Source organism: Hesperophylax consimilis, chromosome 12, assembly GCF_061612785.1.
Source record: "Hesperophylax consimilis isolate HC1 chromosome 12, BYU_Hcon_1.0, whole genome shotgun sequence".
In the NCBI taxonomy this organism is placed as follows: Eukaryota; Metazoa; Arthropoda; class Insecta; order Trichoptera; family Limnephilidae; genus Hesperophylax; species Hesperophylax consimilis.
Genome location: NC_142847.1, coordinates 35,357,118 through 35,373,100, shown reverse-complemented (window position 1 = coordinate 35,373,100; position 15,983 = coordinate 35,357,118). Strand labels below are relative to the sequence as shown.

Below are 15,983 nucleotides of genomic sequence, written 5' to 3'. Positions count from 1 at the left end.
TCGGCCGATGTGAGAAATGCCCATCTCATGCACAACCCCACTGAGAGACAGCCTGGATTCTCACTGCCTCGTAAACTCTGGTCCGCGATCAATGGGATAAGGTCCACTCACAGCCGCTATGCCCACAGGTAAAAGATTAAGGAGTCGGCGATGTGTGAATGCAGTGCGGTGCAGGCCACCGAACATGTGGTCAACAAATGCCCACTGCATTAATTCTCCGGCAGGATTGATGAGGCCCTAGACTGGCTTACTGACCTAGATGTTCCTCTCCCATGACCCCCCACCGTACGAAAGAAGAAGAATTCTACTTCTTAAATTTTCACTATTCAAGTGCATATTCATTCAAATAAAAACAGGAATTAAACAATCTATGTTATTTTTATTGACAGTCTTAAAATATGTTTGTAAAAGAAGCTTAAATGAGATTACACATTATTTCCCCTTACCCCTCTGTTTTGTTTTGGTCTTTTTGCTTTTCACCTTTTTATTTTGATGTTTCAATCTTGAGGACTTCTTTTTGTTTTTGATTTTCTCCATTTTATTTTTGGCTTGGAAGGCTTTGCTGTTCTGTATCTTCTTCAGGGCTTCGTGCTTAACAAATTTGTTGATGTCTTTTTTGGAAGTGAATACTTTTTCTTTGCTGTCTTCTTCTTCGTCATCTCCTTCTTTTTCTTCTCCGTCTTCTCCCTCTCCCTCGGAAAGTGGGACCTCCTTAACCCTCCTCTCTTTGAGTCCCATCCCGGGGATTTCATCTTCGGATGATTCCGGTTCTTCTTCTTCTTCTTCTGAAGTCTCCTCCTTGGGCTTGTTCTGTCCGATCCAGTTGGTTTTCTCGGCGATGTCGGTTGTGGATAGTTCCACCACTTTGACGGTCACATCGTCGTTTTCGTACTCGTTACTAAGCAGCTGCTCTAGTTCTGGGATGGGTCTGCGTGATACCACAAGCTTCTTGTATTCTTCTTTAGACTAAAAATATATATTATTATTTTAATGATAAACTAATGTTTATAAGACAAGGTTTTTTAGCATAGCGCAAAGGATAACAAATTATTATAAGCATTAATTATTGGCCTGAAAAAAATATTAATCACTAAGTTTATCACAAAAAAATATGCTGCGCTGATTATATTATGTATTACTTGCATCTCTACTGGTGTCTCTATTTGTGTATCTTTTGTCTCTAACTTTTTTGTACTATCTGTCATCTGAGTGAGCTTTCATATAATTTAGTAATTTTATTTGTTTTATATTTTAATCTTTATTTAGATGTACGAAAATTAATGTATCCTATGTCTGGGTAGACTTTTGTAATTGCTGTATTGTGTGTATTTACAGAGTTTTTAAAACTCGATTGTTCTCACATATGTGAGATTGTGTATAAAAACCTAGTATAAATAAATAAATTATTGTTTGTCATATTACGTGTTCGGTATACATTAACCTCTGTGTGCCAATGTATCTTTCAAAAAATCATTTCTGAATATAATTAGCTATTCTGGGTAAATTACTTATGGTAGATTGTAAACTATTTTTATAAATTACACGTAATCTGGTAAGACAGTACAATTTACAAAAACTTCAAAAATGGAATCAGTTGGCGCACTGCGATAATTTGGTACCGGCGCAACCAAGATTAATGACAAAAATTAAATGTTAAGCATTTAGGAATGATGTGTGGAACCTTTTAGTAAATATGCATAAAACAATAGCATATATTATTTGTAAAAAAAACTGAGGTAAACTTTTAGAATCGCTGGACACACTATTGATCCTGTATTCGTATTGGTGAATACGTCAAAAAAGATAAAAGCATAGCCTAACTGTCCAAACACATGAAATTTTGACAAAAATGGAACTCTAATGCATTTGTTACCATCTCGCTCCACATAAACAGTAGTCCTTCATAGTAATGTAATTGAATCAAAGTATTATTTCAAAAAAATATTGGTATTACCCTAAAAGATTACCAAAATGTACTAATGACACTCGAAAACAACGAAGCCTTACTTTATTTAAAATGATAGTATCAGTACTGCTTGTGTTCAAATATATGCTTTTGAATAATGTGTATGGGATTGGGCACGTTTTATACCTTCTCTTCATTTAGAAATGTAGTTCCTTGGCGGAAAAACGTTACAACATAGCATATTAAAAACGCGATGCTCAACATCTAGTTAGCAGTAGTTCCTTGCAAAAATAAAAATACTCACTTCTTGTTTGATCCTTTTCTTTTCTTCTTTAAGTTTTTCCTCCCATTCTTGAGCAGCCTTTTTCTTCTTCTCTATGTTCCTTTTCTGAAATCCTCCCAGGAAGTCTCTAGAAAATAAAATGTTTTTGTAATATTATGTACCTGTAACCTAAAATTTGACTCATCGTAATAACAAACGTAAATATATTATGGCTACCTTCTTTTGGTGTCATCAAACACGAGATTAAGTTTATTTTTTCGCTTTTTAGGTCTGCTTATCCTTTCGTTGTCAGGTTTCTTCTGAACTTCAGGCTTCTTACGTTTCATTTTACCCATTTTGAAACCTTAAAAATATCAGGAGTTGAGGCACTTGGTTTTTTGACAGTTCAAAATATCACCGATCACCATAGATGAACACGTGTGGAAGCACGAAATGTCATAATTCAGAAGCACGTGTTTTCATTATTTTTAAGGTACCTACGTACCATGGTGGTAACACTGGGAACGAGTGTTTACCGTTATCCACGAGACACTACTGCATCCTGTAAGAACCTAAAGTCTTTTTAAATCCATGTTATCTTGCTGTTTATCCTCTTGAGACCCAGGGTACAGGTTGTTTTTTTTTATTGTTGATACATTATTTCATATTTTAATTCAGTAATGTTGGCCTCACGGGGTACAATGTATGTTGCCCCTATGTTTTTATATTTTTCCTGACTATTTAAAAAAATATAGAAAATCACCTAAATGGCGATTGACAACTTAATTTATACATTTAACCTATTCTCTATCAATTAGATTTTTTACTAACTAACGGCTTAAAACGAATATTAAGAGCTAGTGACTTACAATCAAGACTTGTAACAAAAAAATACGCTGCTCTAAATTAATATTTCTATCTACCTTTACGCTTAGTGTATTGAGTATTTTTTTCTCCACAATATTGTTTAAAAGTGTTGAAAAGTTATATTTCTCGAAATGGCGTTTGATTAATCGGCGCACCGGATGAGCAGGTAATTTAATTTCTAATGGTTATAGTACCATTCAAAATTATTGTCACTGATTAAATAAAACAATAAGAACCTATTATTTATAACTCTCGCGCTTCGTGCTGCCTAAAATATTGTAATATTTTTTTTGTTGAAAACTAGCATTTTTTTCTTCAAAGAAATTACATAACTAGCCCCGATATTATTATTGCCTTCGAGTGTGATGTAGACTCTCGTTATAATTCTCAACAATGGCCGATTTCTCCAATCACGGCAAAATGCTCCCATAAATTCGGACTCATCAGCAGTATGGCTGTCAGTATAAATTTGCACCTTGGATGATGCGCCCTCCTTTCGTTACAGCTTTGTTTTTTGGTTTGTTTTTGTTTAGGGGTAGAAAAATTATTCGAAATTACCTAACGAGATCATGGATTTGTGCCTTTGCCGTAGGTTGAAGTGATTTACCAGTTAGTTTGAGGTTTGTACACGCTTTTTATTTAGAAAATGTATTTTTCGTTCTCGTGATCTGTCATCCAGTACAGCTGGGCTGTGGATTAGCGTCAAATAATGTTTAAAATAGACTATCACTACGAGCTATATTTATCTTAAATTCTGAAATATGTCGCTGAATTCTTACAATTGGCTTATTATTGCAAATATGAAGTAATAAATAATCTGTATCCATATGTCATCACACATGACACACTTTATACTCATTCTATCGATGTATTTTCAATTATCAAGCTCCGCTCGAATGAGTTATTTTATTCTGCAAATATACGAATGTATAAATAATAATCTTTCAACGAAATACTTTGGGAGCGATAACCTTTATTTTCAATAGGTAGGTACTACATTTTACGACGTTCTAATTTTTTTTTGATAGAGCCATTTGACCTTTTTTCTGTGCGTTTTGTGCAAATTGCAAATAATATGTAAACATGTAATTTTTATAATCTCTGTGTGCACACCGTCTTTTGAATACAATAATTTACAGAGACAGGCGATAACTAAATAAATACAATTTTAGTTTTATTTACTAGTGCAATTCATATTATCAGGGAATAAAATAATTTCATTGATTTTGTGGTTAGTGTTTATAAAAGATAAAAAAATCATGCAATGTATGGCGGCATTACCATATCTTATCTGAGAAAAAGTATTCTCAATGTTACAGTAGGTATTTTTAGCGCAGACTTTGAGTTATAATATTTAATATTAGAAGACAAGGTACCTTCTTTTTATTCTTTTGCAAATTTAGTAAATATGCAGACAATTAAGGGCAACATATTTACAAACTTTCTAAAGCTAACAACGAAAATAGAAACTGACAAAACGATTTTCGAATATATATATTTTTGCATCAATATTGCTTATATGTTTTGACACGTAGAATGGATGAATGAAGAAAACAGTGCAAGGGAAATATATGTATATAAATTATAAATATGTAAATAAATAAGTAAAAGTAATAAGTAAAAGTGAACAGTCTAAGTAGTTGAGGATGCCCAAGGAGGGTGGAACGATCAAGTGAATCAGATACTTGAGTATGTATGAGACGACGTATGTGAACGAAGCAAGGAGTATGTGCCAAGACAGAGTTATGTGATAGTCCATCCTCTCTGCCTATACCTGTGGGCAAATGGCAGGACAGTTAGTCAGTTATAGACATTATTAGTTGAGCTTAAAATGTTTCTTGCACATTTTACTCGGCCTTCAGATAGCATCAAATTTATTATTTTTATTTTCAACAGTTTTGTTTATACACCATTCTCATAGAATGGTAGAAAAAGGATCTGTAAACAAAACTCTATGAAATCTGTTATATATTATTGTTGTTAAAATCATTTTAGAAACTATCTTTCTAACAGGATGCAAGTGGGAGTCCGATAGTAAACTAGAGATAATTTCAGTGCCAGGATGTTTATCATAAGCAAACATGCTTTTACTTTTATTTAAACGCTATGAACGCTGACACTTTCTTTAGTTATAGTTAGCGAAACATGATGTTCATGATGGGTGTCATTTTCACACCCATCATGAATGTCAACTTTAATAGCCTTAACCCTTCCATACCGTAGTAGTAGTAGCGCCCTTCGTGGCAGCAGGACGCGTCCTAACGCTTCCTCCAACTGCTTTGTGTTTTTTTAGTATTTTCAAGGGAAATGAGGCAACATCCCTTTGAAATTATTTTTAAAATCAATCCATCAACATTTGAACTTAAATAAAAATAAACTTAATAATTATTAGAACTTTATAATATGTGATTTGAGTGCAGTGTTTTAAAGTGAATATTCTGAAATTTGCTCAAAAATATCGGACTTTCGAAACGAACGGCGACCGGTAAATGCACTCCAGATGTTATCAACAAAATTCTCGGAAACTGGGCAAGCTTGGACACTGGCAAGTTTTTTTTACTAAGCCCAGGGCAATTTATTACCCAACCGTCGCTTTTTATTGCGGACAGAATGCACCACTTCAACAATTACCAGGAACAGGATTACATGGAGATAAATGATGGACTTGCCAAACGTCACAGCGGTGCTGCCAGGGTCTCTTATCTATGTGAGGTGTCAGCGCTTTATTAGCAGCAGATACATACCTGGACGCTGTTGTTGGACGCGGTGGACTCTCTTACTGCAGCAGCTGGTCCAGTTCCTTCACCACTTAGGATTCTTGCTGCAGAGTCTCCATCTTCTATCTTCGTAGAACGTCACAGCGGTGCTGCCAAGGTCTGGTATCTGTGAGAGGATAGTGTGTCAGCGCTTTATTAGCAGCAGACACATACCTGGACGGATGACGAACCTCGTGCTGGCACTGTTGGCGGACGCGGTGGACTCTTTCGCTGCAGCAGCTGGACCAGTTTCTTCACCACCTGGGATTCTTGCTGCAGAGTCTCCATCTTCTATCTTCGTGTCACCTGTTCCTTTACTTCATTTTACTTAACTTAACTTCACTCTATTTTTGTAATATTTATATTTTCTGTAATACCTGCATCAACTGTAAAGCGCCCCTGAGGTGATATCTCACAAAAGCGGCGCTATACAAATTATCCAATAATAAATAAATACCGGAGGGGGGTAACACACTTCCCCCAAATGAGAGTTTTGTGCCGTATGTATATAAGTTGTTTATTACATCACATATTCTATAATTTAAATTTTTTAAGAAAAGTAATCGGTATTCGATCTGCTTGAAAAAATAATTTTGTGAAACCAAAGGTACTGACCGCAATTTTGAAAAAAAAATCATGAAAACTTGTGAATTTTTTATGAACTATTTTTATATGAACAACAAAAAGTGAGGCAACGATAACGTTTATAATAAATTTGACTAATAAAATAAATGTTTTTATATATTTTTTCCATATCAGTAATTTTAGTTACAAAAAACGTAAAGTGAGCCATTTTTTTTTGATGTTTACTTTCAAAATTTTAGTATTTCAAAAAGTATGTGTTTATTTTCAATAGCGCCCCTGAGTTGATATCTCACAAAAGGGCGCTATAAAAATTGTCCAATATTATTGTTATTATTATAATAATATATCAGAGCGTATTGCATCACCTTTCCAAAACAGTTTTTAGTTTACGGATATATTCAGAAATATTCAATTTATTTGGATTTAATTGCAAAGCGGATATACTCCGACCGTCTGACAGAACATGGCTGAGGTCTGAACGGCGCAAGTGCTATTTACATACATGAAAGTTATTGACAGTCATAGTATAATATGGAAAGAAAGGAAAAATTATAAGTTAACAAGAAAAAAGAATATGCATAAGTTCAAAGTTATTAAAATATTAAATAATATCTATTAAATTCCGATGAAATTAGTCTCCCCTCCCCCGCAGTGGATCCCCTTTACTTTTCTCATCACAAACAAGCTATAAATCTTATATGCTTCGAAAGCGAGGACTTCTGCCTATCAGAACGCACCAGTAAACAGAGCGACTCAACTGCTTAACGATTCTGCATTAGCCATCGACATTTTCAATGTCACCTACAGACAATTTAGTAACTATCTTATAACACATGTGACAAAATAGTAAAACTGCCTGTGTAAACCTTTTAATATGTAATCTTCTCCATGATATATTGGTGTATAACCGTTTCATGGAGAACATGAAAAAATAAACAAATAAATAAATGCAGTCATATGAGGTGCATCTTACTGGAAAAGGCTACAATAATAATATTTTACTTTCGATTTCGTACTATCTCTTTTACCTTTGTACATTACTTAATGATTGCCTGTTGGGCGAAGATGGGTGATGTTCAGTTAAAACGGTAGGTAGTAACCAATATCTGAGTGTTTCTGGAAAGGGCAAAAGGAATATTAACACAGTTCGGCCGGGAAAGGTAGTTCTACCCGTTCGGTCGATTGATGCTTAACGCCGGGAAGGGTAATTCTACCTTTTGCACCGGCCTCATTTCAATGGCAGAAAAGACGGGAATTATTCCATGTTTTTATGTGAATATTGCATACCAATTTCTTTGCAAAGGTCCCAACTATATGTACATAATTCTCGAATCATAATGCAAGTCTTCTTTTTATATTTATCTTCATGCCTTTCCTTTACATAGGTATTTCAACAAAATGATATTATATTATTTGTTATTGTAATAATTCAATTCCTGGAATGAGGGTTTTTATGACTGTGAAACCCGATTCTAATTTCTATCTCTATTCCGCCCCACTCAACTCCTATGTGCAAGAGAGCGAGAGATGTCGGGCGTATTTAAAGAAAGCAGGTATGGGCAAATACCGATAGGATAAGAATATATAACAAGGTTAATTGATTTGAATTTCAAATAATAATCGATTTTCGTTCAGTACTTTCGTAGCTTTGGTATGCTGAGTACTATGTAGAAATTTTGATTAAAATATTTTAATTATTTTCGAAGATGTAGCGATTTAAACCAAATTAAAGGAATTTGCGCCCAACATTTATTTTCTTCCGGAGGCAGCATAGCGCCAGCGTAAAAAATACCCAGCCGAAATGTGTTTTGAGAAACAATCACTCCGTGATTTATAGGGGTCTCTAGTGACCCCCTTTGAGTGATATGTGATTTTTACCTTCAGGTACTAAAGGTTAATATTTAAGGATTTCAGTACACATAACAATAATAATAATAACATAGCATTTATATAGCGCAGTTTAGTATCATTTCCCTTCAAGTGTGCTTCACTTATAAATAAACATAAACTTATAAATGGTAATTTAGAATTAGTGGTCATGTTCTTAATATTATTCCTACAGTGCGCCCAATACAGATCTAATACTATGACACTAAATGTACATCTTCTAGGATTGTAAATTAAAAATTGGATAATTTATGTAGCGCCTTTTTGTAAATAATCACCTCAAGTGCTTTTGCTTTATTAATTTGTACTTAGGCTAACTAACTTTGACTTGATATCATGTTGAATCAGTCAATAATAAGTCCGATGATGATATTTTTATTTCCAAATGGGGTGGTAAAAACGGTAGCTATGGTACAAATATTTTGCAATGTCGTTAAAGTGTTGAATAAAAGATACAATGTTAAAACATTGTGGGTAAAAAATCCTCAAAAATATTTTCTCCTCCGTCCACAGTATCTTGCAAATCTAGCTCCTTTTTATACAGAAACTAGCTGACGTGTACCCGGCATTGCTTATCCTTAGGAGATAGACATATACGCTTGTGGACTTTTTGTAGGATTTTTTAAGATTTAAATTTCCATAGTACATTATTTTAACCTGTTAACTGGGCGAGACGTATAAATACGTCAAACGTAAACAGTATCGGGTACGGGTAGGACATATGAATACGTCCTTAAAATATATGTTGCGCTCTGGAACGAGCGGGACATATATTTCCGAGCATATCACACGGAAATTGAGTTTTAATTTTTTAAACTCAATGTTTCTCTTTTATCTGTGTGCTTTTGTTTGTTGTTCTGTAATTATAACCTTTTTTATATTTTTTGTAATCTTTATAATTATTTGTAAAGTTTCTATTTTTTTAAATCGATATTGTCATTTTTATAATGCATAAATGAAAAAAAATAATAATATGAAATTACGTCCTCCTGGCGTGACGTACAAATACGTCCTAGTGAAGGAGTTCGCGCCCGTTATATGCTGCGTAATTCAAAACGGAATTCCCCGGTTAACAGGTTAATGTATCTGATAAGGTATAGCCAGCGTTAGCAATGTAAGCACCCGAAAATATTTTTGCGACTTGATTGCAAAACGTCGATTTTTTTTCTATTTTCCATAAATATAATTCCCATGTATTATATATACAAACCTTCCGGAAGAAATTCTCCAATTGATAGTGAAAACATTATCAAAACCCGTTGCGTAGTTTAGAAGAACTAAGCGCACAAACAGACAGATACGGATACCGACTTTATTTTATACTATTTAGAGATTCACCCTGCTGCATCTGTATTTTTCTTTTCCACATGGCATACAAAATTTGCAGATGATACACAAACATTATTAGAAAAAAAATTATAACCTTTTATAATTTTTTAATAACTGACTTTGCAGTTATTATTTATTGAATTGTGAACATAAAAAAAAACTTGCTCTACATTATTTTAATATAAGCCTTTGTAAACTCTCTCAATGTTTTGAAATTTCTGTTATAGGGTATTTGGTTTTAGGTTTAGGTAGGCTCACAACTAAATAATTATTGATTTGAAGAAAAAAATTCTGCATTCATATTAAATAATGGCATGAACCTGTGGCGAGATGTATTTTTTGAGTTGAGAACCCTTGGACTATATATATTTTACAGAAAATTACAGCCTCGGGAGTTGCTTCAGTCACTATACTACTTTCTTCCAAACATTTAACATTAATGATGGAGAACCACCGGGTAATGGGGGTGGTGTGGGTGGTTGGAAAACACAAGACTTTAACCATTAAAAATTTAAGTTTTATTTTTGTGTGTGAGAACAGTTTGTTTTCAGTGATTAGTTCGTCATAATTTAATTTATTGAATAATTGAGGCACCGATTCCAGTAAAACAAATATTAATTATAGAATTCTTGCATATGCCATACTGATTGAAGTAGGGAACTTTTTCAAAAATCCACGTAAAAATAAAACGGCGAATCTTTGAAATATCATACAACCATAAAAATAAGACGAGACGTTATAATAATAATAATAATTGGATAATTTGTATAGCGCCATTTTGTAAAAAATCACCTAAAGGGCGCTGTACAATTTATTATTTCCTAATCATATATGGCTCCACTAGTGGCCAAAAGTGTTATGGTGATTTATTTATGGGGTATTACGCTGTGTTGCTCTACCTCCTTCTTTAGCCAACGTTTCGGACAGCATTACAGTACCCATCATCAGGGAAGATGTTTAATCGAAGATTGTTGTGAAGTGTGTGCTTATGTATGTAGATGTGATTCCGTGTTGCCAGCTCCAATCCTTTATGAGCTTGTATAATTTAAAATGGTTTTCTGTATTTAGTTTTGGTGTAGCCGTCAATTACCAGATAGCAAGAATTATTGAGCTTAGCCCCGTCTTCTTTATTAATATTAAAGTAAGTTTTCTGAATTTCAATTGCCTCTGTAATTAGGAGTGCTCTATACGTTTTTAGGTCTTCCCAGGACTTCAGGAACAAATCCAAAGTAATGGCCAGTTTTAATTAAATGCTTGGCAATTGCCGATTTCTCAATTGTTCTCGGTATCCGGTAATTAACGGCTACTCCAAAACTAAACACAGTAAATCATTTTAAATTATACTGTAGTACCATTTTTTAGAGGATTGGAGTTGACAACACGGTATCACATCTACATACCTAAGCACTGGTATTCGAAACGTTGGCTGGGAGCGCAACACGTCATCATACCCCAAAAATAAATCAGTATAAAGATGTTGTATTGGTTGTTCCATGTTGTTCAATAAGATAAAGATAAGAGTGTTGAAACGCAGGGGAAGCCAGGTAGTAACTGATAGTAGTTATGTACATACTATTTGATTGGATTATTGGCAATATAAATAAGCTGACAGAAAATCATTATTTGACCGTCGGTTATCTATATCTTGTTTCTTCTTGTAAAGGCACGCACTGTACTGGGATTGACCTCTGATAAACGAAATTTTTCAATAAAGTAGGGAAAATGTGATAATGTATTATTATCTCCCGTTGGGTTATCTGAATTTTACACTCTGTTGTTAACAGATTATTTCAAATGATTATGAGAAATAATTACTAACATCATTCATTTGTTATTCTTATAAGCAATTTAGCTCTGGTATATTGAAATCCAAATAAATGGGATATTTCTGAATGTATCCAAAAACTGTTTTTGAAAGGTGGTAAAATACGTTTTCAAATTTTATTATTGTAAATAAACATATACTTTTTGGAATATTAAAATTTAGAAATCAATCATAATTTTTTTTTTAAATTGCTTACCTTACATTTTTTTGTCTAAACACTGACCTAAAATTACTGATTACGAAAAAAAATAAATTATAAGACAAGTGTATTATAAACATTACTGCCACCTCATTTTTTTGTTGTTTCATATGAAAATAATTAATGAAAAATTCACAGTTTCATAAATTTTTCTTATATTGCTGTCAGAACATTTAGTTCCATAGAGGTGTACATTTGAATTATTCTGTGGTTAACTTCTATCTTTCATTATAAAGCTTGGTGTTTTCTCTTTCTAACAATGTTTAGTTCGTATTTCTAACTACGATGGTAATTGAGACAACGATTTCTGTGAGACCATATGAGCTATTCCGAAAAGCGAACAAATTGACTCTTTTCTTATAATTTTTTTCCTATTTATGTGAAACCGCACAAGAGTCCCAACTGCTCCTAACCATTTGGAGCCAGTGAGACTATGGCATCTCTAATTGGGGAATGTTGTGAGGCTGAAGAAAATGGGGAGGGGAAGGAGACAGAGAAGAGGAAGTTGGGGAAGTACCTGGCGATTCATATCTGGTCACCAAACACGGCTAAAGCCATTTCAAGCAACAATTCAATTCTGAATGGTGGTCTTACACCAGGGCGATACTGAGAGTATCTTCCACTCTGGAACGTGCTGCAAATATAGTATATACGAGGCGTATCCAGAAAGTAAGTGTACTGAATTTTACTACTTAACAAAATTTTTTATTGAAACAAAAAAATTACATGGTTACCGTAGTACATATGTAAGCTATTTTTCGACATAGTCGCCATTCCTCTCAATGCAGGTGGTGAAGCGGGGGATCAATTTTTTGATGCCTTCCTCGTAGTAGTTTCCCGCCAACCCCTTCGTCCACTTCTCCACCTCCCCCTTTACCTCCTCGTCGGTTGAAAACCTTTTTCCACCCATGTACAGCTTCAGGGAGGTAAAGAGATAATAATCTGAGGGTGCTAGGTTAGGGGAATGCGCGGGGTGGCTCAGGACATCCCATTTAAACGAGGCAAGCAGTTCCTTCGTGGCGTTGGCCGTGTGTGGTCTGGCATTGTCGTGCAGCAGGCTTACTCCCTTTGTCAGCATGCCTCACCTCTTGTTTTGAATCGCCTTCCGCAATTTTTTTAGGGTCTCGCAGTATCTAACAGAGTTGATGGTCTCCCCTTGAGGCAAATATTCAATCAAAATTATGCCTTGACAGTCCCAAAACAAGGATGCCATGATTTTATTGGCTGAAATTGTGGTTTTGAACTTTTTGGCGGAGGGTGAAGAGGTGAGAACCGTTTTTAAACTCGCGATACCACTTGTACACACTCGTATAATTCACAGCTTTATCACCATATGCAGTTTTCACCTCATTATAAACCTCAAACGGAGGTTTTCCCTTCCAAACGAGATAACGGATGACGCCGCATATTTCGCACTTGGCGGGAGATTGGATTTACATTTTTCACGAAACCTGTTGTCGCGTCGACACTTCTCAACGTACTGACCTTGAACAGATCTCGTTGCAAAGGGGAAGAGCCAGGCTACAGGTTAGTGTAGCCAACATGTCGAAAATAAAATTCATTCCGTCGTGAGAGCCTCAGTACATTTACTTTCTGGATACGCCTCGTATGATTTATAACGAGTAATTTGTGAAATTACACAAATTAATCAAATAAAATTTACTTGCCCACGCAGGGATTTGAACCCGCGACCTCTGGTTTGCTGGTCGAGAGCCTTACCGCTCAACCACGGAGACCATCGGATACGAGTATTAGCCGTTTGTTCCCAAAATCGAACAATTTAACCTGAGGAGTTAATAATGTACGCCTTATGGGTGTGTTATTGATTTAAAAAATAAAACTAATTACCTCCTTCGTGAAATAGGAATTTCAAAAACAAACTCTTTTGGCCTTAAAGTTTGGGAACATTGTGTTTAATTTATAGTATTCTGTAATATTCTGCCGTCATAAGCAAAAAGGCAGCTGGAAATTTTCAATGGTCACATTCTGATTTACTTTTTATTATAATCTATCTGTCTATATAAATAAAAATGCAAATGTTCATTTGTTAAAAATCTTAAATCTCCGAAAGTTTTTTACCAATTGCTTTGAAATTTTGACACAATGTTGCATTCGAATACACATGTGTTTTTATATAGATATCACCTGTGACAGATAAAAACATATATTTTATTTAAAACAGCGCAATTTTTGGGACGTAAAAGCAACACATTCTATTGTTTCTTTATCTGCACTGACACAGCAACATCAGCACAGCTGGTAGGTTGAAAAGCATGAAAAGTCTCTTATATCAGAATTTGACCACTGAAAATTTCTTTGTCTTTTTGCTTATGCTAGTCAGATCTGAAGAGCCAGATATTTACCAACCTTCCTCTCCCTATCTCCTTCCCTTCCCCATTCCCTTCAGCTTCTCAACATACCATAATCGGGGAAACCATAGAACAACTGTCTCTGGATTGTTGAAACTCTTGTATAGTGTTCACGTAAAATATAGAATGAAAACTAGATTAGTTTTAGACTTACGCTGCAGCTAAAAGAGAGGCTATGAAAATACTGTAAAGAAGTTCTCAATGGAGTTTTGATTCCGATCCTGATGAATGGCAGTGAGAAAAAATGAATGCAGTATAAATGACATGAATGAAGTTTTTAAAACATAATATTAGGATTTGTGAAGCTGAAAGTATTTATAAAAATATATTAGCCTCTTGAGCAGCCTTTCAGAAGAAGAAAATTTATATTTAAAATGTTCGTAATGAAAAATGACAACATCTATCACAACTAATAATAATAAAAATACTCAAATGATTTGTATGGTACAAATATATATTTTTGAATGCTATATCTTATTACTAGAAGTTATAGAAAAGACAATCTATTATGACAACTATGGCTAACCTGTTCATCTATCAATAGTACAAAATTATATGTACAATGGATACAATGCACACGCTGTGTAACAATTAAACAAAAGAAATGCACATTTAACCTCCCCTCACCCGCGCCACATACCGCACGCACGCCCTTATTGAAAATTCTTTCATTGTGACACATTTTGCGTTAACTTCGGATCGAAATTTGTCCCAATTAAACGAAATGACGTCCCAGATACCCAAGTAAATTAGTACATATTAGTTTCTGTTCCTTGAGTTTGGCCCAAATAACTGGCTGATAAACCATTGTACCACTGTATCTATTTGTTCACACTCCATTATGAATTTTTTTAAAGTTTACTATCATTACACTGGTATGTTAATAATAAGCTTTAATTACATGCCATTAGACATAATTAATGATGAAGTTATGGAATGTTTACAGAATGCAAAAAACATATCAGTCATAGTTTATTTAATGGCAAAAGGATGTGTTAAAACCATTACTTCAAATTATTCGACCATTCAAAGTAATCAGATATTTATTTTGTTGTTTTACAAGTTCTTTCCAATCTTTCCATTGCTTGAACAATAGTTCTTTCCAATCTTTCCATTGCTTGAACAATAGTTCTTTCCAATCTTTCTATTGCTTGAACAATAGTTCTTTCCAATCTTTCCATTGCTTGAACAATAGTTCTTTCCAATCTTTCCATTGCTTAAACAATAGTTTAACCCTTCACCCTAATTTGCTCGCTTTTGAGAACAACTCATATGGTCTTATATAAATCATTGTACCTCCCTTACTATCACGGTGAGAAATATGATCTAAACGGTGTTAAAAAGAGAAAATACCGCTGTACAATCCATTCTAGAAGTCAACCACATAAGAATTAACCTTTGCACCATTATGAAACCATAAGTTCCAAACCTAATTCGAAAAAAATATCATGATATAATTATTTGGCATGTTGGAAATAAGCCGATGTAGCTCAGTGGTCTCAGTGCACCTGACCGGACATCAGAAGGCGCGGGTTCAATTCCAGTCGGCGGCATTTATTTTTACTCTGGATATATTTCCAATTTGTATGGATATTTCAAGCGACTAATTATTGCTTTTGTTATATACTATCTTACATTCATTGGAAAGCTATTGATCCATTAATAAAGTATTCTACTAAAATTCTGAGACACATACATTTTAAACTGCGTTTTTATTTAAGATGATTAATTTATCATTGATGATGCTTAATGGATACTTGTAGAAGGATTATTGCTGACTCATTAATTGATTGCAACATTTGTATAGCATTGTTAAGTTAAAAATAGGTCAAACAGGTACCAAATTGTATTGTGTTAACATTTGAATGAATGTACCTTCTCCTCCAATATCAACTCCTATTTTGTAGAAGTGAATCCGTTCATATAATGCACTGGACTGCCTTTTTACACGGTTTCAAAATAACACGGTGCTACATTCCTTGATGTTGTATCAAATGT

At 34.3% G+C, this 15,983-nt stretch overlaps 2 protein-coding genes across 2 annotated transcripts in view; one reads left to right on the top strand and one right to left on the bottom strand.

The window, feature by feature from the left end:
• Positions 1 to 376: 376 nt before the first annotated feature.
• LOC149419551 (uncharacterized) lies at positions 377 to 2,607 on the bottom strand. Its single transcript, XM_089637880.1, has 3 exons — positions 2,406 to 2,607; positions 2,211 to 2,316; positions 377 to 966 (listed from the first exon to the last, which is right to left on the bottom strand). The coding sequence occupies exons 1-3, from the start codon at positions 2,522 to 2,524 to the stop codon at positions 433 to 435; spliced, it is 759 nt and encodes a 252-aa protein (XP_089494006.1). The 5' UTR covers positions 2,525 to 2,607; the 3' UTR covers positions 377 to 432.
• A 932-nt stretch (positions 2,608 to 3,539) lies between these two features.
• The window catches only part of Hel89B (histone acetyltransferase 1), a 90,312-nt gene continuing 77,868 nt past the window's right edge, over positions 3,540 to 15,983 (top strand). The window contains exon 1 of the mRNA XM_089637603.1: positions 3,540 to 3,655. The gene's annotated coding sequence lies outside the window, so the exon portion shown is untranslated. The remainder of the gene's footprint in view (positions 3,656 to 15,983) is intronic.